This window comes from Clupea harengus, chromosome 5 (assembly GCF_900700415.2).
Source record: "Clupea harengus chromosome 5, Ch_v2.0.2, whole genome shotgun sequence".
Taxonomy (NCBI): Eukaryota; Metazoa; Chordata; class Actinopteri; order Clupeiformes; family Clupeidae; genus Clupea; species Clupea harengus.
In genome coordinates, this window is record NC_045156.1 from 24,434,362 (window position 1) to 24,456,501 (window position 22,140).

The 22,140-nt window shown below is 38.7% G+C and overlaps 2 protein-coding genes across 3 annotated transcripts in view; both read left to right on the forward strand.

Moving 5' to 3' along the window:
• LOC105895921 (immunoglobulin-like and fibronectin type III domain-containing protein 1) overlaps positions 1-5,987 on the forward strand; it is a 30,733-nt gene extending 24,746 nt beyond the window's left edge. For both annotated transcript variants that reach the window (XM_012822614.3, XM_012822615.3), the window contains 7 exons: positions 9-137; positions 465-773; positions 940-1,025; positions 1,139-1,331; positions 2,304-2,600; positions 4,581-4,907; positions 5,156-5,987. In XM_012822614.3, the coding sequence (XP_012678068.2) occupies positions 9-137; positions 465-773; positions 940-1,025; positions 1,139-1,331; positions 2,304-2,600; positions 4,581-4,907; positions 5,156-5,160 (1,346 nt within the window). In that variant the 3' untranslated portion in view covers positions 5,161-5,987. The remainder of the gene's footprint in view (positions 1-8; positions 138-464; positions 774-939; positions 1,026-1,138; positions 1,332-2,303; positions 2,601-4,580; positions 4,908-5,155) is intronic.
• Positions 5,988-13,277: 7,290 nt separating this feature from the next.
• LOC105895923 (immunoglobulin-like and fibronectin type III domain-containing protein 1) lies at positions 13,278-20,952 on the forward strand. The gene is made up of 15 exons (XM_012822619.3): positions 13,278-13,331; positions 13,869-13,982; positions 14,087-14,249; positions 14,421-14,693; positions 16,110-16,234; positions 16,624-16,768; positions 16,956-17,249; positions 17,967-18,146; positions 18,325-18,453; positions 18,566-18,874; positions 18,980-19,065; positions 19,148-19,340; positions 19,679-19,975; positions 20,174-20,509; positions 20,711-20,952. Exons 1-14 carry the CDS (start codon positions 13,278-13,280, stop codon positions 20,506-20,508), a joined length of 2,697 nt encoding a protein of 898 aa, XP_012678073.2. The 3' UTR covers position 20,509; positions 20,711-20,952.
• Positions 20,953-22,140: the final 1,188 nt, after the last annotated feature.

The following is a 22,140-nucleotide window of genomic DNA, read 5'->3' on the forward strand; positions in this document are numbered from 1 at the left end:
GTCTACAGGCAAGAAATATGCAGTGAAAGACGTCGTTGAGGGCATGGAGTATGAATTCCGTATCTGTGCGATAAATATTTCGGGAGCTGGAGAATTCAGTACCCCATCTGACTTTGTGTTTGCTAGAGATCCCAAAAGTAAGCTGACTGAAAGTTATATTCATTTTCAAAAACCACACCAGATTTCAAATGGCATTACTGGGCCAATGTGTGATAAGACTGACAAAAGTAACGTCAATGCATTCATCACTGACATGTAACTATGAAAGTGATCTTAAAATCACAATAACAGATTTTGTGTTGTATTACACTCTGTTGCCAAGTCCAATTGGCATCATATAATAATCTCTATGTTAATAATAAATAATACAGACTGACTAACTAAAGATAGTTTGATCCGTGAAATTAGACATCAGAATTTGTTTTTATAAATGTCCTGCTAAGCAGCCAATTTGCTTTCAACAGAGCCACCTGGAAAAGTTCTTGACCTTCGGGTGACAGATTCCACTTACACAACTTTGTCCCTGTCTTGGACTAAACCAAAGGAAGAGAAAGGGGTGCAAGACGAGGCTAAAGGATACTTTGTGGATATTCGGCCAGCAGAAAGCACTGAGTGGGATCGCTGCAATACCAACCACGTCATAATGTCCTCATTCACAGTAAAAGGCATGAAGTCTATGGCTATGTATTGGGTGAGAGTCATAGCTGCAAATGATGGTGGAGAGGGAGAGCCCCAAGACTTGGACAATTACGTTCTTGCAATGCCTCCACCAGGTAAGATTATACTCAGCAAAATCAAGTATTGCCAATGTAATAGTGTTCATTCTTCATTACTGATTTAAAATGCGCAAACCTTTACATTTAGAGGAATACAAACATTATTCTATACCACACTGATTGTCCTTATAAAATGTGTTTAACTGTGTGTTTCCCCTCTTAGTACGACCCAGATTCACAGATCAAAAAATAAAAAGCATCATGGTGATCCAAGCAGGCAACTCTGCCCGTTTCAACATCAACTTTGAGGTGAAATTTCAACACCAATGTTTGTTTTAAGTTGAAAATGTTACTTAACAATATCTACCCGTTTGGTTTGTGTGTATTCTTCAAATGCCATAATTGTGTTCAACTCCATTTAGGCTTCGCCATGGCCAGATGTGATCTGGCTAAAAGATGGCGTCCCTGTCGGCAAGCGCGTCACCATCTGCAATGCTCTTGGGGCATCTCAAATCCTGATCCCTTCTTCTGAGCGCTCTGACTCAGGGATATACACCATTGTGGTTAAAAACATTGTTGGCCAGGAGACCTTCAGTGTTGAGATCAGAGTCACAGGTAGGATGGTTTCGTAGTAATGAAGAGTAATGATGATTTCACGGTTCCACGGTTCCTAGTAGGCTAACGTTACGGTTTGAGTGAATGGTGAGCGCTATACGGCGAAATGGATGATAAAAAGCTTCTGAATGGAAAGTTTACTTTTAAAAGTTGTGTTGTGCAAAAGAACCAAGCTTCACTGTTGTCTGAAAATGTCAACAGGCAGCTGGCTGAAAGCAAAGAAGTAGTAGGCTTAGCTTTTATTGGTAATATAACTGTTACGGTTTATTGTTTCTGAAATAAGAGGCCTGACTGCTATGTTCCCAGCAAACTTGAAAAAAAGAAAATATTAAGCCATGGTTTATATGCACTATAGGCTGAGTCCTTGTTTACCTGAAATGTGCACTTTATAATTTTATTTTGTACCGCCCTGTTTGGCAATGTTGGTTTTCAATCAAATAAAACATTTGCATAAAGCAAGCCAATCCACTTTTCGATATTGATAAGGGCATTAAAATAAAAATAAAATGATGGAGAAAATAAATAAATGAAGGAACATTTAGAATAGATAAAAAATTGCGATTAATCGCGATTAATTTTGAGTTAACTATGACATAAATGCGATTAATCGCGATTAAATATTTTAATCGTTTGACAGCACTAGTACTTACAAACCCTGTGTTTTCTTGAACATAAAACTATTCATTTTCACATTGTTTCAACATGTTTTCCACCCCTCTCTATTCTTTCTAATCGTTTAGGCCGTTTTGACCCTGTGTCCTGTGTAGGTGTATCCATATTATCTCTGATTTGATTGGCTAATATCTTTGCTAGTGAAATGAGAAACTACATCCCCACCACCGACTGATCAGTCTACCTCTACCTCATGCAATTCACATATTGCTCTCCTTTCCACCGAAAAAATCCAGTATTTTTATATATATTAGGGATGTACAGTTCTTCTAAAAGAGTCTCTGTTTGACCTGACTGCAGATCAGCCCAAGCCTCCTGGTCCGGTGGAAATTGATGAAAACGTGCCAGGTACAGTGACTGTGTCCTGGACAGCATCTCCAGATGAGAAGCGTGACGACAGGCTCCACTATATGGTGTCCAAGCGTGACTCCACTAAAAAGACATGGCAGACTGTCGGGGATCGCATCTTCAACAATAAGTTCACCGCTTGCAATATCATGCCTGGGCGTGAGTACAACTTCAGAGTCTACGCCAAGAATGACATGGGACTCTCTGCGCCATCAGACTCACCAAAGTGGTTTATCAGTAGCAAGAAAGGTTTGTGTTCCACCTTTTTATGACTGTTGCTCATCTGTTCTTAGCGTAAATATTTGAAATGATAAATGTGTATATAATATGTTTTAGTGTAAATGTCTTTCATACATTACTCTGGAGATTAGAAGTGGGAACCTGAAAGGATTGGTTGAGTTTTGCGCAGGTCCCTATGAAAAAAAGGATGCACAACCAAAAAGAAAGTACTGCTGTGTCCATCTCACATCGTGATCTACCGGCCAACCTTGCCTTTTCCTTCTCTGTTTAAACAGTCTCTGAAAATCTTTCTCAGAACAATTAAGAGTGGATACTCCATCGAAACAGCAACCCATTTATCTCACTTTGCTGAGGCCTGTTTGTAGCGTTCAAAACAATTAAATATCCAAATGCTCCTGACCATATGGGGCTGAACTGAATACATCCCAGCTCTCTGCTGGTTTGACTCCTACCTGTATGTATGTTTGCCATGGAGTGGCAAGGTGTACTGTCTGTCCCCTGGAGTAGCTGAAGGTGTGGTCCTTGGTCCCTTTCTCTTCTCACTGGACCGTGCACCACCACCCTGGACCCAACATCAACTCATCAGAATGTCTTGCTATTGCTATGCAGATGGCATCCAGTTTATCAGTCCTTCCTGCAAGACAACCACAGTCTCAGAATGGACCTCAGCATATTTCACTTATCTGTCAGCTAGGATGAAGAACACCTTTTCTTGACCTCTCAAAAGATCACACCATTCGATCCCAGCTGGACTTTTAATTCTTCCAACAAAGTCAGCAAAAAATCTGGTGGTCATCTCTGATGATTTACTAAACTTCACTCGTCACATCTAATCTGTTTCTTGGTCTAGGCTGTATAAAGCACTGCACTGTATAAAGAATATTATTTAGAATTGTAGGTCCTTCCCACCAACCTCAGAGTAAGCTGTACAACTCCTTGTCCATGCGCTTGTCATGTTATTCAGATGATTAAGGACATGCTGAGAAAACCGTTCTTCAATTAGCAGAGGGCATCACTTTTAATCTCTCTTCATTGGGTCCCTGTAGCTGCCAGTATAAAATTGCTTGCCTCCAAAGCATCCCCCAGAACAGCAACTATACGCTAAGTCTCTCACCCACTTTTAAATTCCAAGTAGCTCACCACCTACTCCTAACAGTGACAAGTGGTGCTACCACTGTGTGGCAAGAAGTATTTATCTCAACTATTTTCTTTTATAATCTCTTTGGAGACCCTCCATTTGATATCCTCAATTTTTCAGACTCTATATTTTCATGATCATTCTCATACGTGACACAGTTGGCACTGAAACCTTGCTAATTGATACATTTTGGTGATACACAATGCACTATGTTGCCAAATGTATCACAAAGCTTGGCTACATAGTGAATAGACTGGATGGCTAGTGAGAATGACAAGTGTGTTTATCGGTCCTTCACATGACCATATATTACAAAAATGAATTTGTAATATATTTCCTCAAAAGGCAGTAATTCTCTACAGAATATTTCTTTAACATACACTGACCTGGTATTCTGTTTCTTATGCACTTGCTTATTTCAATTCTTTCAAAGATTTTTTTCCCGTTTCCTCATAAGTTAGCTATTTGCTGTGTTGCACTCGGAGATAAAACGGTCTGTCAAGTGAATAAATGTAAATGTGAATGTAAATGGAGGCCTGTTACAGACAGGTGACATCATTCGCAACTTGTTTGAAAATTACAGTTTATATATATATATATATAGTCAGCCACATAATCCTTTGTGAAAACTTGTAAAAATTAAATTACATTTTGAATTTAATGTAGACCATGATCACACTTAAAATTAAAAAGATATTCACTTGGATTGGCTTCTCAGGGTCATTGAACATGATGACACTGATGACGACTTACCCACTTGACGACACTTTAAAATATCATGTATAGGCTACATGAAGGTTTTAAACAACTGAATAAAAAGCCTATTCTTTTTTCTTTTCATGTAACTTCAGAAAAGTTTACACTGACCATGACTGAGACTAAGTCATGCAACCTGGAGAGGCCTCCTAAGTTCCTGGTTCCTCTGAAGATGCACACCGCTCCCCAGGGCTACGAGTGCTACATGAGCTGTGCTATAAGAGGGGATCCAACCCCCCATGTCACCTGGTACCGAAATAACGTCAGCCTCAATACAAACACCAACTACTACATCTCCAACACCTGTGGCGTGTGCTCCATGCTCATCTTGAGAGTGGGCCCCAAAGACACCGGAGACTACACCATCATCGCAGAGAACCCCCTGGGGAGGGCAGAGTGCACCACCAAACTGACCGTCCAAGGTAAGAATATAATTCGGTAGTGTTAAGACATTTATGACACATTTCGATCTACACCCTGACAAACGTTTTTTCAAAACAATCATACCAGAAGCTAAATGAATAAATATGTAATTTAGTAAGCAAGCAAGTAATAAATAAATAAACAATACATAAACAAAGTTGTAAATAAACAACCTGAGGTTGAGGAACTGACTAGGAGGATGGCTTCTTGTGTAAAACTGATAGATCTTTCTTTCTTTGCTTTCCAGATTAAAGCAATCAATGGCCTGGATGCTCCATTCTCAAAATGTTTTGTGATCTTTTTTGTGGACTCAGTGAGACTTATATTGTGATTTGGTGATTTGTTGTTTCTATGTAGAAGTATTTTTGTGTATCTTAATCTGAAGATATAATGTGCTTATCACATGTAATGTGACATTACTCGACATTCTAAGTGTTGCATACACTACAGAATGTTATGCATCACTCAATTAATTTAGATTTTGGGGGAATAATGAGTTGTAGTGGCAATGATCATGAATCATACTTTGGCCTAGCCAGAATCCTTCGCAGACTACTCTGGAGAAATCGTTCTGAACATTACTATGCAATGTATGCATGTGGCAAACTACATGTTTTTCATTGTCAGCTGAATAATTCGGCTTCTTAAATACTATAATAGCAACTAAAACACCCTTCTCTGCATTATATACATCGAAATGACTACTATGCACATGAAATTAGGATATGGTACGCAAAATCTGTGTTTAAGTACCTGAAAACATGTAACTGGTCAATAAACAATACGTATGTCAAGATTGGATATCAAAGAAATGTGTATTTCCATTTTAGATAATAATGCATTAACTGAATAGAATAAGCAAATGCTCTGATATATTAACCTTTTGCTGTCCATCAGGCAGTGCCACCATGAGTCAGTGGTGGATGCCATTTTGGCACTGTGACCATGACTGCAACGTGCCGAGTTCGTATGTCAGGTATCTCACCCTGACTACCTGACACGCATGTGAGGCTCTGTCCACTCACACAACAGGGTTTAATGTATGCCTCAGAAACAATATAATACATTAAAGTTAAAAATAAAACATTACATTTTAAGATCCTTGTAGTGCACCTTAGCACTGATCACACTAGGCTCTTAATCATAATAGGCTCTGCAGAATTAGTGGAAGTAGCTGCACATAAACTGCACACGTCATAAAAAGTTAAGGGACCCATCAATTCCCATTAAGTTGTGACCCACATTTTATAGAATTCAAATCATAAAATAAACACAAAAACATAAAACATAAACACAGGGCCTATTTTTGTCCCTGCATTCATAGCGCATTAACCCAACTCTGACATCAGGTAGATTTTAAAGCAACAACTTGCCACTTTTGAGGCGTGTTTTTTTTATGATCAACTATTTTTGGTATCCTTTTCAAATACTTGTTGATGGAATATGGTCATGTGAATGCCAAATCTCACACTCAAGACTTCATGGTGATTTTGGGCATTTCCCCTATTACAGGGCTAGCTGAAAAAACACACACAGCACTAACGCAAGGTGTGCTGATACCACAACCTTTCAGGGGGGCTGGTAAGGTAGCTGATGCTCAACTGATACTTAAGCTCTAGCCTAGATTTCTTAGCAATGGTGATAGCAATGAGATGTGGTAATTTTTTCAGTTCAGTTTGTATCCATGCTTATCTTTTTAGATGTTTTGTGTCACACAGATATCTCATTCCCTGGATCGAGATGAAGACAGTACAAATGATCCAAAATGGTAGCATTTTAAGACATTTCTGTTAATGAGGATTTGGATCAGATGAGGAATCCAACCTTCTGGGGTTTTAAAAAGACTGATTTAGGACCAAATATTAGGATCAGGACCTCTTTAAGAGCATTATTGCATATATATTGCTATAATGGCCAACTACACACTAAGCATTGATTAATAAAATAGAGTACAGGAATTCAGAGATGGTTAAAAAAAAATGATTTGTAGAAAACCTTGAGTTATCAAAGTCACTAGTATGAATCAGGGTACTGAATCCTTTTTCACCAATTTAATGTTAGAAAGCCCTTGCCCTGCTGTCGGTTCTTGGAAGCCTGACCAATAAATTGTGTGATCTCTGACCTCCTGCCGTAGCACAAGATCATATGAGTGGCTACCATGTGACATGGTCATCTGAGTGATTTACATGTACTGTGCCCTGTCCATTCCAAACACATGCATACTAAACCATGCCTTATTTGGTCCAATTCCACTGTGCTGTATAAGTCACCCTCAGTTGGATGATCTGCATTCCTTCAACATTCTTACTGCTTACAGTGTTTCTCTGACTGTAACTGTGAAAGCTCTGGGTTTAAAACTAGGGTGCAAACGACACCAGCCAGTCACCCCAAGGCTTAAGTTTCCCACAGATGCTTTTTGAAAACATATAGCCCTGCGGAACATATTCTAGAATACAAAACGTCACGACAACAAGAAAGGGATATCCCCTGAACATGCTTGTATGTTTGTTACCATTTACAATAAAGTTGTCAGGATATGTTGAAAAACAGAACCCAACCCAAGGTTTTCAAAATGACATTCCTCATAGTCTAAGCCTCAGTTAACTGATTTCTGTAACGTTGTCTTCAGCATACAATGGTGTATGTCTATGTAAGTTCTTTTTTTTTAAAGACAACCCTAGGGAAAATCACTGAACTATTAAAGGAAAATGAACAAGACATTTTGGTGTCAAACCTTAATAGGAAAATTAATTATTTAATTATTTAGTTTAATTCATTTAATTATTCATTTTAAGTATTTAACATAGTTTGATGCAAAAATAGCTTATTATTCTTATTTCATGGTGTTAAATGATTCTCCACTGGAGGGTGGAAACACCTAAAGTGGCAATGTGCTAAACAAACATTATTAACAAACAACTCTTTCCAAATTGAAGTCATATGCAAATGATCCAATTCAATTTACAAATTAACAAAAAAGAACACACTTTGTCATACCACAGGCAGTTCCAGTTGACTGATTGAACAGAATATCCTTAACACCATTTAGGTAAACAGCCACGAGTATCTACCTCTTTTCTAGGTGATCTGATCTGCCATCTGATCTGTTAGGACTGTCCTCCAAACATAAAATCTCCTGCCTTATCGGTAACTCAGTGACCTTACCTCAGGCTTGGATGTGTGTTCTTATGTCCCTTAAAGTTGAGTTCTTTCATGCAAACCACTGACCATTGAACGAGTGACTGGCATTTTAAAAGCAAATTCTAGCAAGCAAAAGTCTGTGGCATTCTCTGACAAGAGAAATTTTGTGAGGGAGGAGTTTAAGATCCTTTAGTTCTCACCTCTTGGGCCACAAACAGACAGTAAGTCAATCCCTCACATTGCAGGGGTGCCCCTCAAGAAGGCCTGCTCAAAAAATCCTAAAAGAGCTTTACTCTCTTGCAAAGAAGAGGCAACACTAAAATACTAGGAAGAGTGTGGCAAGCACAAGAAGAGAGCTGAGACCAGGGAACATAGTCAACATTCAAGTAAGTTCCTGCCTCCTGTCCAATTATCCCCACTTTCAGTGAGGGCTTACTACACATCTTTGCTATTAGAACTTTGGACAATACTCACATTTGGCAAAGGATTAAACCTTGGGCTCTGAATGCACACTTATGGCAACTTGTGTGTTTACCTCTGCACTTCATAGACAGTACAGCACATCTGTTTCAAATATGTTCCTTAAGCTTGCACAGTGCTGTGAATGTTGTAGGAAGTGAGAAATGATTACAGTGAATCATAGATCCATGAATAAACAATAAGTCGATTACACAACTAACCTAATGAGGTTACGCTATTGTAATATATAAAAACAGAGATACATGACACATGATATGTGATACATCTGCAGCATGTATTAAAAACATGACTGACATGTAATATCCATTTAACCCTGTAGTGACCTAAATGTCAATCCTTCCTAGTGTTGCCCTTCCTGGCTTAACTTTTTGTCTGTGTTTAAGGCTGCTTCCAATGTGTAAATTAGTCTTAACTCCACCAAAAGTATAAATAGCAAAAAAGGATCAATGGTTTTGCAAAGATAATTATGACTCCTCAGTATGGCAATGGATTATATTACATATAGGTAATTAATATTACCAAATAAATTATCAATAATACCGCTCTTTATGACTTTTTCAATGCCCTTTGATTTTTAAATTCTTTATGTGGAAGGGAACAGAGATACATGACACATGATATGTGATACATGAAACTGTGAATGAAATATCTCCATCTGTCTTCTGTTCAGTACATATCTGCAGCGTATTAAAACCATGACTGACATGTAATATCCATTTAACCCTGTAGTGACCTAAATGTCATTCCTTCCTAGTGTTGCCCTTCCTGGCTTAACTTTTTGTCTGTGTTTAAGGCTGCTTCCAATGTGTAAATGAGTCTTAACTCCACCAAAAGTATAAATAGCAAAAAAGGATAAATGGTTTCGCAAAGATAATTATGACTCTTCAGTATGGCAATGGATTATATTACAAATAGGTAATTAATATTACCAAATAAATTATCAATAATACCGCTTTCAGACTTTTTCAAAGCCCTTTGATTTTGAAATTGTTTATGTGGAAGGAAACACTTTGAAATCTATTTTTGCCAACACACATAGATTTACGCCAACACGCGGACACTAATAATAGATTTAGCTGCTTTAGCACTTCAGTTTGAACTCTCTCGTCTTTAGCACGGGGAAGGGAAACTTAAGATAGTGGCTGAACGTAAAGTAACTATGAAGAAGCAGCCTACCAGTCGTAAAAACCAACATAAAAATGTAAGAAGAGCTCGAAGCTATACCACTAGACGGAGCTGCCGAGCCTGCCACATGGCGGACTATATTTATAAATCAATCACAAGTTGCTGTTGCTATGCTGGGCTATTTTTCACCTGATATAAATATCTTGTTCATCGATGCATATTTCCTAATGCACATTTTTCTAATCTTAAATATAATTCTCTATAAATAAGAAAAATCTGTGACAATAATGTGGTATTTTACAAGAGCAGTATGATGTAAAACATATTATAACATTGATAAATAATATAACATCATACTACAACAATAAATACTATGAAATAAATAAAGTAATCATTATTACCAAACAAATCTGGTCTTTAACTTCAAAAAATATTTTAAAAGGGGAAAAGATGACAATCTACAATAAAGGTCTCTTCTGCACTGTCTACTTCAATCCATTCACTTTTCAAGGGAAAATAAACTGCACATCAAATACAGACAACAACAAAATGGTAGACTTCCTTCAAACATTTGCCCTGTATTGGCTAAATTTATTTACAAAAGGATGTTTAAAAATTGCTAAAGTACAATCAGACATCGAGAATTAACGAGTCAGTCTTCCCAAGCATAGGGCAGCCTGCGTCATGAGTTGGTCTGTGACTGATAGCTTTATGAGGTATGTGACCTATCACTGGCAGAGGAGGCAACGAGTGGCCTTAGCCTGCTTCAGTACATGCAAAGCGTTAGATCACAGGAATTCCTTCATTTACAATCCGTTTTGAGTTTCCTTATACAGAGCAGATTTAATCAAACATCCTCCAAGGCACACACAAGTGAAAGGGAGCTGTGGAGACCATTAATGTTTAGCAGAAACAAATATAGCAGGCTGTTATCATCTTCTATCCAGTTTCAGTCATGTTGCTGGGATACCATACCAGGCTATTAACACAATCAGAGTTACATGGCAGACAACGCAACAAACCATGTACAACCTACAGAGTCCACAATGCGCATCTGTATACAATCAGAAACATGCAGTGTAAAACAGAATGAAAAACAGAATGAAAAACATCATGCAAAAAACTAAGCAAGAAATAAGTCAATCCAGTCTTGCTTAATAAAAATCAATTTAAAAATGGAAAAGGATTTTACTCCCCAGCTCTCAATCATTCAAATTAATAGAGACTTCAACGTGAGTAGGGTTTACTTAAAATATGTCAGTGTCAGATTCTTACTGTAGACAGATTGCCTAAATCCAGTGGTAGGGGTGGTTGGAAACTGACACCCACTGCTGACTCTAGCCATCTGGAAAGATAAATCCTGTCTGGGACAGATGGAGTTTCTCACTGTTGCTAAAAGTCGATCCTGTTTGTTACTTCCTAAATGTCTTCTACAGCTAGCTGTAAAATTGTTAACTAGACTCTCTAAGCAAATTTGTTAATACATTTAGTTTGTTGGGGAAGAGATGTGGAAGGAAATGTCTGCATGTTGATAGTGTGTTCTATCCAAAAGCACTGTGACATGAAGAAAAATGACATTTTAAAGTGGTGAAATTCCACATGACCATCTGTCAAATGTTTGCCACTTCACAGTTTCACACATGCAATACCACAAAGACCTGTTAAGTGCCTAAAAACCTTGCTAAGTCCCATCCTCTCCCTGTTTAAAAAAAAAAAAAATGACCATTATCCAACATGAATTCTATTCAGAAAAATGAATTATTCTGTGAAAATTGATGCACTGAAAGTTTATAACTCATGCTGCACTGATAACTATCAAAACTGCTTGATTTGATCAATCTTTCTATTTAAGTTCCAAGAAGTGCGTAATTGATTTTGCCACTGATTTCTTTTAGTTCAAGGTCATAGGGCATAAAAGAACACCAGGATGAAATTCAGGAAGGTAAAAGATGAAGAACCTACTGCATCTGGGCAAGGTAAGAAAAGGTCCCAATGGTATAGAAAACTGTACTATAACAATTTTAAATGTAAATGTTCTGCCAAGATTACTAATACCATACATTTAATTCACTTAAGTAGGCTGAAAAAATCTGGTGAAAAATAATATTTTTTTCATAATATTTCTTTCAGAGAATGTTTATATATATATTTTTTTCAGATAATAGCCTATTTGTTAGAATGAACAACTATATACAGCACATTTACATCAGTCCATAGTGTATATGTAATAACAAGATTTCCTAAGTAGAAAAACTGTCCTCGAGTTCACACTTCTTCTGCCACTGTAGTGAAAATCAAGAGGAGGTCCAGATGCCCGGGAGTGATGATCACACAATATGTTGAGCAGCTTCCAGAGGAAATGACCACCCCCGACATCACTCGCAAACCAATTGGTCTTACAATTCAAGAAGGTAGGAAATGATTGCTATGAGATGACTGCCATGTAATGACTTTCAAATTATAACATGCATCATACCATCACAACCTTTACTATTTTAATTCAATATTGTTTTTGCAGGTAAACTGGCTATTTTCAAGGCTATAGTGATAGGCAATCCAACGCCAACTGTGTCCTGGAGAAGAAATAATGGCAACGTTGATGACCCTGAAAGATTTCAATCCACTTTTGACCCAAATTCCGGAGAGCACCAGCTCCAGGTGCCAGTATTCATATGGATTGAGTGGATTGAGTTTCAAAGGGAAACTATGACACACACATTTGACACACCCAAATGATAAAATTAATTCTAAAACACAACAATCTTTCAAAATCATGCAGTGTGTGAATGAAAGTATGCAGTATGTGAATGAAATAGATCTTCTCTTTCTTAAGTGCTTTTCACAAATAACGACTTGTCACAAAGACAAATGCAAAGCTGTCTTGACAGATATCCCTAAAATCAATTTCTCATTCGTCTCTTTAAGAGGATTTTGCTTACATAGCTCAATTACATTCAAACAGATGCCAAATGTGGGTGCAGATCAAGCTGATACGTATAAGTGCTATGCAGTCAACGAATTTGGGAAAGCTGTTGTCACTGCAACACTCAATATCATTGAAGGTGAGTACATTTTTGTGTATGTGCATGTGACATGTGCATGTCAAAGTGTATACTAATGTGAAACTTTGTACGTGGTAGATTTGTTTATTGTTGTATTATTATTATTTATACATTATTTTGATGCTGTTGTTTTGCAAATTCTAGTGGGATTCAAGAAGAGCAAAGCAATGCAAGAGTCCAGAACAGGTAAATAACGCACACATAGAATTGAGTTGTTTATGCTTGACAAGGAAACAAAATAAATAAATAAGGGTCCCCAGTATGTAACGCCATGAATCAACATTTCTAGCGCCACGAGAGATGCCACCAACTATTAAACAACTCCGCAAGACACGGTAAGTAAAAGCATCACAGTCACACACTTGTAGACCGTATAATGGTTTAAAGATCAAAATATCAAATATCATAACTGTATCGTCCTCTCCTTAAAGGGCCGAGCGGCCCAAAGAAGAGAAGAAGGATGGGGAGATAGATGCAAAGTTTTGGGAGATTTTGCTTAGTGCTGACAAGAAAGACTATGAGCGCATCTGTGTGGAATATGGAGTCACAGATTTCCGTGGGATGCTGAAGAAACTAAAGGAGAAAAAGAAGGAAAGAGAAGAGGAGCAGGCACAGGTGCTGTCCAATAGCTTTATCTTTATCTTAGCTGAGGCACAATACTGGATTAGTTCAGAATTGTCACAATATAGTTTAGGTCTAACATACTGCTTTGACAACTAGGTATGTCTGGAATAATGTATAGTCTCAGTATTGGAAAATAAATCCCGACAGCCAGACAGGACCCCGACACACAGTGGACTATACATTATCCCACTAATTATATGGTTACTTGCAAAAACAGTAAAAGACATTCCTCTAAAATCTCTTTTTAATTCGTTTTCGCTGAGACAAATCGTTCTTCACACAAATAGAACTGTAAAGATTCAGGTGTTGGATACACATTACTTGCTGACTTGAAGTTACAATATAAAGAAACATCAGACCTCCAAACGTTGGGATAGCCCATTCAATTCAATGGAACTTTTTACAACATTCTGAGGAGCAGTATAATATTCTTATCCTGTAGCATAGATATCATGTAGCATAGATTCAGTGGATTTGCTTTAACGGTCATTGTCTTTGCACCTTGTCATTGTAAAATGCTCTTCGCAGTTTGTAAGTCAACTGAGTAACCTGAAACCGATTGAAGTCAAATCGGAGGGATGTGCTGAATTTGAATTTGAAATGGACCTCAAAGACCCTAATTCAAGGATCTTCCTATTCAAAGTAAGACTGATGTGCTTTCTTGCGGTGTGTTTTAATCCATCCATCAATTCTAAACATTCTAAACAGAGTTTAACTGGCTAATTATTATTAAATTTTTTCGACAGGATGGGGAAATGGTCCAATTTACTTCAGAAGATGATGAGAAGCATTCCCTAAAAAAGATAGGGAAAAAATTTGTGTTTTCAGTTAAGGACCTTTTGCCAGAGGATGCCGGATTATACCAAGTCGATGTTGAGGGTGTCAATATCTTTTCAACAGACTTTAAAAGTAAGGCCGCTGTTTGCATAGCCCCTGCCTGTAGTTTATGCTATACATGCACGTTATCATTTCAGTGAAAGTGAAAGGGGAAAAGTGCATGGCAGGGACAGAAAAATATCAAATCAATCTAAATTAGCATGTGCAAAAAATAAACAACGTTTTCGTGTCCTCTGTCCGCAGTTCCACCAGTGGACTTCTTAGTCAAGATTCAGGAAGTGAAGGCCTGTGAGAGAGAGGATGCTGTCTTTGAATGCGTTTTATCCCAGCCAATGGAAAAGATCAACTGGATGGGGAAGAATGTGCCCCTGGTGCAAGGCGAGAAGTATGACATCGAAGTATCTGAGGACAAGCTCATCCACAAATTGGTGGTGAAAGACTGCCTGCAACTAGACAAGGGCATCTATGCAGCTGTTGCTGGAATCAAGTCCTGCAATGCATGGCTGGTGGTAGAAGGTAACCTCACACTACAAGTACTGATAATTGATACTTTGGAATACGTTTGCTAACAGGCTCTACATTATACTACCCATGATGGCAAATGTATGTACAGAAAAAAAAACGTAACTGGATCTCAATTAAATTGGTCAGCCTATGTCAACCTATTAGGACAGAACAAAATAAAACCTGACACTAAAGGGTTAAGGTTACAAACAAATCATTTCTTGACAGTGTAAATGGCATATTGACATTAAAGTTCACGATTTGCTAATGTTATTATGTGAATTGTTAACTAGAATAGCTAGAACAGCCGAAGGCATAGTAATGAAGGCTGACTGCAATGTGATCCTTAGTATTACTTAGTTTACTGTGGCTGACCGCAATTTGCATTGCTTAGTATACTGTGATAATCAAGATTTTTCAAACTCCTGTCTTCACTTTTTTAATATTCCTATTCTTGGCATAGCTGACAAAAGTGAGCCGGGGAAAAAGAAAGTTCGTAAAACCACCACGGCTGGTGGTAGTGGAATTGACCTAGCAAAGATCGCTGCAGTGCAGAGCGAAAAGATCCAGGTCGAGAGGGCGGAGATTGTGGAGAAGGTGAAACAGGCACAAGCAGAGAAAAAGGCGGCTGAACCTAAACCAGAACCGCCTCCAAAACCTGAAGAACCCGCAGCTCCGGAAGAACCACAAGCAGAACCAGTCATAGAACCCGTCAAGACCCCAGCTCCAGCCAAACCCAAAAAGATTGTGAAAAAAAAGGTAGCCCCTAAACCAAAGCCTGACGTGGTGGTAGAGAACGTTGAAATTGAAGTTGAAGTGGAGGAAGTTGAAGAGGAGGAAGTTGTTGAGCAAGCAGTTGAAATTACAGAGGAGCCAGTCTTAGCCCCAGAGGAACCCCCTAGTGAGGAGGAAGAGGAGGAGGTGAAGAAGAGGGTTAGGACAGGTCCACTGGTCCCTGACACGGTCATTGGTAAGCTATGTGAATACACATCAACTCTAATGACAGATGAATTATTATAAAGTTAGATTGGCGATTGGTGAAAATGTACCTATGATAATATTGATGCATACAAAAACATTTATTGTGTTATTGAATTATTGGTATTATTGATACTTTGCATACAACACATATTCTTACATTACTTTTCTGGTAGTGGACATTGAAGTTGGTGCAGGTGAAAGTATGACGTGTTGACCAAACATTTTAGCTAATTATTTGAACATGTGCTTGTAAAAAGCTTGCCATGATTATCGATTATTTAATTTTGTATTTTATCTTATTATTTAATTTCCTTCTTTCAAAAGTTGATGTCATAATTTTTTCCATCTAGTTGGTAAGATTTTTAGTTTTTCCAGGCTCTAGTAGTAAATGAAACCTCATTATCTAAACATCTAAATAATGAATGTCACACCTGATGCATATTTCAGATCCTGGTGTCCACTTCACCTGTGGACTATCAGACATCAATGCTGTTATGGGACAGTCCGCAGAGCTGGTCTGCAAGCTGAGCAGTGAAAACTGTGATGGAGTATGGTACAAAGATGGGGAAGAAGTAAGTCATTCAAAGCCATTAGACATGTTCACATATCTGACAAAGTTAATAAAGTATATAAAGGGGGGCACTGTGGCGCGAGCAGTAGCCCCGACCATATACGGGCTTGAACGCCCACGTGGACACGGGTTCGAATCCGACCCGCTATCATCTCCTGATCCCACTCCCCACCTCTTCTCTCCATCTCATTTCCTGTCCAAACCTTCACTGTTCTATCTGAATAAAGGCAAAAAGCCTCAAAACAAATCTTAAAAAAAAAAAAGTATATAAACTAAGATTATTATTTGATCACTTCACATGTTGATGAAATGGATGAATTCATATTCACTCAACATTGTATTGTGTACTCTCCTTCTAAAATGCACTCACAGTCCCAAATTTGTGTTTAGTTAACCTCAGAGGAGGATGGACCGACTCTCGTTAAGGATGGAGCTTATCACAAGCTTATCATTACAAAGTGCGCAGAGGAAGATTCTGGGAAATACCGCTTTGAGGCTGACGGACGTAAGACCGAGGCTATAGTGATTGTTGAAGGTAAGAAACCAATTCAATAATTTGCTTTATAAACAAACATTTTGAAAGAGTCATATTAAATGTTCAGGAACCTACATATGTACTCTGTTGATTGTTTTGCCTAACCTAACTTAATTAGGTTCTTTGTTCAGTGGCACGGCAGTGGTCTTAGAGAATTAAACATGCAACTATCTCCGATATTTTGCAGATCCCCCTAGGATTGATCCAGATGAACTGGCTAAATTCTCAGAGCCAGTAATCATAAAAACAGGCCAGAGCGCCACCTTCAAGCTGACCTTTGTAGGCCGAGAGCCAATGAAGATCCAATGGTACAGCGAGGACGAAGAGCTCTTTGACGAAACCAACATAAAACTAGAGAAATCATCCTCTCACAGTCGTCTGCTTCTCAACAAGTGCCAGCGGAAACAAACTGGAGAGATTAAACTTAAGTTAAAAAATGAGTTTGGAACTATTGAAGCTCTATCCCAGCTCATAGTCATTGGTCAGTAAAACTACGTTGACAAAATGCATGTTTATAGAGTTTCTCTCTTTATCTCTTCCATTTTGTTTGATTTTGCAAACTGTGGTGGTGTCTGATCTCACCTTTCAGATAAGCCTACACCTCCCCAGGGTCCTGTTGAAATAGTTGAAGCCTCAGCCAACTGTGTGGAGATAAAGTGGAGACCACCCAAGGATGACGGAGGTTCTCCTGTGATAAACTACAACCTGGAACGTCAGCAACTGGGACGCAACACTTGGAAGAAGATTGGCATGATTCCTGATGTGCCTCACTACAGGGACACGGACGTGGACCACGGGAGGAAGTACTGCTATCGCATCAGGTCCATAACTGCGGAAGGCACAAGTGAGGTAATGGAGACAGATGATTTCCAGGCTGGCACCAAAGGTGAGACCGGGAGACGTTAGATGAACATGATTACCTCTGTTATGTCACATGAGTACTTCCTCCAAATCACACCTTCCTGATGGATGATAGCGATGATAGAGCACATTAATACAAATAACTTTTTGAATTTTTTCACATAAAGCTTTTCTGTAGTACTATATATGGATTAATTGCTGACAAACATAAATGTCAATTTGATTAAGATTATGTGTGAGTAGATTTCCAGCAGGATGGTATGAGACTGTGATCTGACAGTTATGTCTACACAAATGTTAGTTATAAGCTCAATCTTTTTGCTATTTAATTCCACAGCTTACCCTGGTCCTCCCTCTACGCCCAAGGTGGTCAGTGCATTCAGCGATTGCATCAATCTGTCCTGGTGTCCCCCAACCAACACTGGAGGAACTAACATTGCGGGCTACAACTTGGAGAAACGCAAGAGAGGCAGCAACTTATGGGGCCCTGTAAACCCACCAGATGAACCCATCAAAGGTGTGAAAGTGCATTCCAAATTAAATTACATTTTACATTTCTACTTTATAAGCACAGGGACATGCTGTTAAGTATTAATGGTATCTGTGATATTTATGCCCATCCCATGCTGATGTTATGCTGCTTATATTTCGTTTGTCATTACATATGTCTAAAAGTCTCTCTTCAACACTTCTAGAAAAACAATATCCAGTGAAAGACGTAGTTGAGGGAATAGAGTATGAATTCCGAGTGTCAGCCATCAATTTCTCTGGAGCTGGAGAACCGAGCACGCCTTCTGAGTTCGTGTTCGCCAGAGATCCAAAGAGTAAGACCATATCTACACGATTCAACTGAAAATTTGATCATGCTTGTATAATCCATGTAAAGTTCCATTTTACATTACAAAAAGTTAATTTTTATATTCACTCATATTCCAGAACCCCCTGGTAAAGTCATCGATCTTAAGGTGACAGATTCAACGTACACGTCTTTGTCCCTGGGCTGGACTAAACCCAAAGAGGAGGAAGGGGTACAGGATGAGGCTAAAGGTTACTATGTGGAGATCAGGCCTGCTGAAATGACTGAATGGGCTCGTTCTAACTCAAATGCCATCACCACCACCTCGTTCACCATCATTGGTTTGAAGTCCATGGCCATGTACTGGGTCAGAGTGTCTGCCACAAATGAGGGAGGAGATGGAGAGCCTCAAAATTTAGACAACTACATTATTGCAATGCCACCTCCAGGTAGATCACTGAAATTCAATTACTGAGGATAATTCACAAAAAAACAATTACTACCGGTGTAAAGTGAGTGTCACAATCTGACTGTGCTTCCTGTGTTTTTTCCAGTGAGGCCAACATTTACAGATCGTAAAATGAAAAGCTTCATGGTGGTGAGAGCTGGGAATTCAACACGAGTCAACATAAACTTTCAGGTACTTACTTTCAGGAATTTAATAAAAATTTCTCATATCAATAAGAAAATGTGTGATCTCCCAGTTTTTTGCATATTTGCAGGCATCACCCATGCCAAAAATAACTTGGTTGAAAGATGGCACGCCCGTATCCAAACGAATTACTGCAATCAATGCTGAAGGCACATCACAGCTTCTGATTCCTTCATCGGAACGTTCAGACACTGGAATTTACACCATCATTCTCAAAAACATTGTTGGGCAAGAAACCTTCAGCATTGAAATTAGAGTCACAGGTAATACTACAAGAACTACTGAATGTTCTCAAAAATGTCCCTTTTTATTATTTTGTAATTGTACTCCTATGAAAAAGCACTGCATCCACTTACACTGAAATTATTTTTGACCATCATAAGGATTTTATTCAAAGATATCTGACCATATCCTTCTGAAACCGATTTTGTTTATATAGAATAATCCTGTTGTCTTTCTATGAAATTATTATCAGCCGTTTTCCAAGGGTTTGTGTGGCCTCCTCTTAATGTTTTAGCCGACGTTGAAAATATGTTTATTCTAATTTGAGTCATATGAGATAAAATATTGCAGCTTTAACACTTCATCACTTAATGTGCAGATGACCCCAAGCCCCCAGGCCCAGTGGAGCTAGAGCAGAATGTCCCAGGTACTGTTACTGTCTCCTGGACACCATCCCCAGATGAAAAGCGTGATGACAGGCTCCACTATGTAGTGATGAAGCGAGACTCAGCCAAGCGCACTTGGCAAACTGTGGCTGATCGCCTCTTCAACAACAACTACACTGCTGTGAACATCATACCTGGGCGAGAGTACAACTTCCGGGTGTATGCCAAAAATGACATGGGACTTTCTGACCCTTCAGAGTCTCGTAAATGGGAAGTGGTCAGGAAGAAAGGTATAATCATTTTATTTAAGTACAAAGTAAAAAGTACAAAACAAAACGTATACTGACATTTCCTCAACTGACTTAAGCTGATTTTTTATGCATAATATGAAATACAGCACCCAAATGACATTTAAATGCATGCGTCAGTTAATCTTTGAATCAGCTAGTATCCAAGTAGGACATTTTCTATTTGTTCTGTTTTCACAGAGAAGTTCACTCTGAACATGCCTGAATCCAAGAGCTGCACGTTCGAGACCGTGCCCTCCTTCCTGGTCCCCCTGAGGACCCACAGCAGCCCTGAGAGCTACGAGTGTTACATGAGCTGTGCCGTCAAAGGAAACCCTGCACCTCACGTCACATGGTACCGCAATAACATCAGTATCAACACCAACACCAATTACTTCATCTCCAACACATGCGGCGTCTGCTCCATGCTTATCTTGAGAGTGGGCCCCAAAGACAACGGAGAGTACAAAGTCATCGCCGAGAACCAACATGGCAGGGCGGAGTGCTCTACCAAGCTCACAGTTCACAGTACATGAGGTATTAATCTTGGTCGTTGAAACTGTGCAATCTTTTTTTGTTTATTTCCTTTGCTTTATTGTGTTTATGGAGACTGAGACTGAAAAGGAGAACGAAATGACATTGAAATCATGTTCGACACAACTAAGGTTGAACCAATTAGGTGTATACCGGAGATTCCAAAGGATGTTTTGTTCATTAATGCTTTTTTTTTTCTTTCAGAATAAAGGAATTGGAGATGCCAAGACTGAAGTTCAAAACAAGAACACTAAGATCCGGAGAAATTAGTTGCTTTTTCATAGTGGTGTAGTTATGATTTTGGTGATGTAATGTGTCATGTGATTAGTTTTGTAATTTAATCTGAATTCTATGAAGGCCCACATAAACACCTGAATGAAAATGTTTGAAATGCGGCCTAATAAACTGTTACAGAAATGAAAATCAAACATATATTCTTGCATCATATTTTTCATGGTGTTCAAACACATACTAGACAGATTCTTGAAGAATGTTCACTTTGTTTAGCAATGGCATGTAATAATGACATCAATTCTTAAAAAGTGCCTACATGTGTGTTATATGCCCAATAAAATTACCTTTGGCAATTGTCACTCATTCTCATTTCTTTACATTGATTTGTGCTAATAATGTCTGATATTTTTTGCTTAATAGAACATGCATGATTTGATTAATCTATTAATTAATCAATTTATTTGAATAGGAAATACTGTATCCCTCCTCCCGAACACAAACACAATCTTCCAAATGTACTGTTCCAATATTGTTGTGCTTGGTACAAGGGTTAAGATTATTTATGCAGGGGGTTAACTGATGTTTAGTGTTGCTTGCCAGCTGACCAGCTTGTAAATGTCAATACCTCAAGTTAGACTACCTTGTAAAATATTTATTGCAGGATAGATAGGCAAAAACACATATCTTGACACTCACTCCTTTTACATTGTTTTTCTGTTGCTTTTTATTCAATGGCTGGTTACACTTGAGACATTTGGCATAGGTTAATGAATTTGGCTTCAGCTGGCCCAGTCTATATCTTCTATATCTGCTACCTTGACCTGGGTTTATCGCCTTCCATTATTCCCTAAAATAAACACTAAAGGAACACTGGCACATACAGGCAGTAAAAGAGAAATGTGTGAGGCCTTGTGACAGATGGAAAAACAAGCGCTCAGGAAGACTATGCCGAGGGGTGGGACGTCAGGTGGAACTCAGCTGGGTGTAAAATACTGTGAAACACTCACTGGCTCCACGTTGACTGTGCCATCATCCAAACAAAGATTTCCTGACATAGCTTGCGCTCTTTCTTTCAAGCTGATGTTTAAAGGTTCTCCTGGTCAAAAACAGACTACCATAAAAACCCATCTTACTGTGTATCAAATATAGATGTAATGCTGGCCCCTTGTGTACACATAAAACATAAATCATACGACATCATATTTGTCCATATTTCAGGTTTCCCTTCTGGACTAGAAAAAGAAAGCATTACATTTCATTTGAGATGCAGCCTGCCTCATGGCCGTGCATTGCGTCTTGTAAAAAAGTCTGAGACAGTACGGCCTACAACCCACTGTACACTAAACTTTCCCATGAAGGTTTCTTGCGTGCAAGCTAGAGGGGTGTGCTATGGTGAGATG

Coding starts and splice junctions, on each gene's coding strand:
- LOC105895923 (XM_012822619.3), top strand. CDS start 13,278: ATGCTGAAGAAACTAAAGGAGAAAAAGAAGGAAAGAGAAGAGGAGCAG. Junction 16,769..16,955: donor GGCTATAGTGATTGTTGAAG/GTAAGAAACCAA, acceptor GATATTTTGCAG/ATCCCCCTAGGATTGATCCA. Junction 19,341..19,678: donor CATTGAAATTAGAGTCACAG/GTAATACTACAA, acceptor CTTAATGTGCAG/ATGACCCCAAGCCCCCAGGC.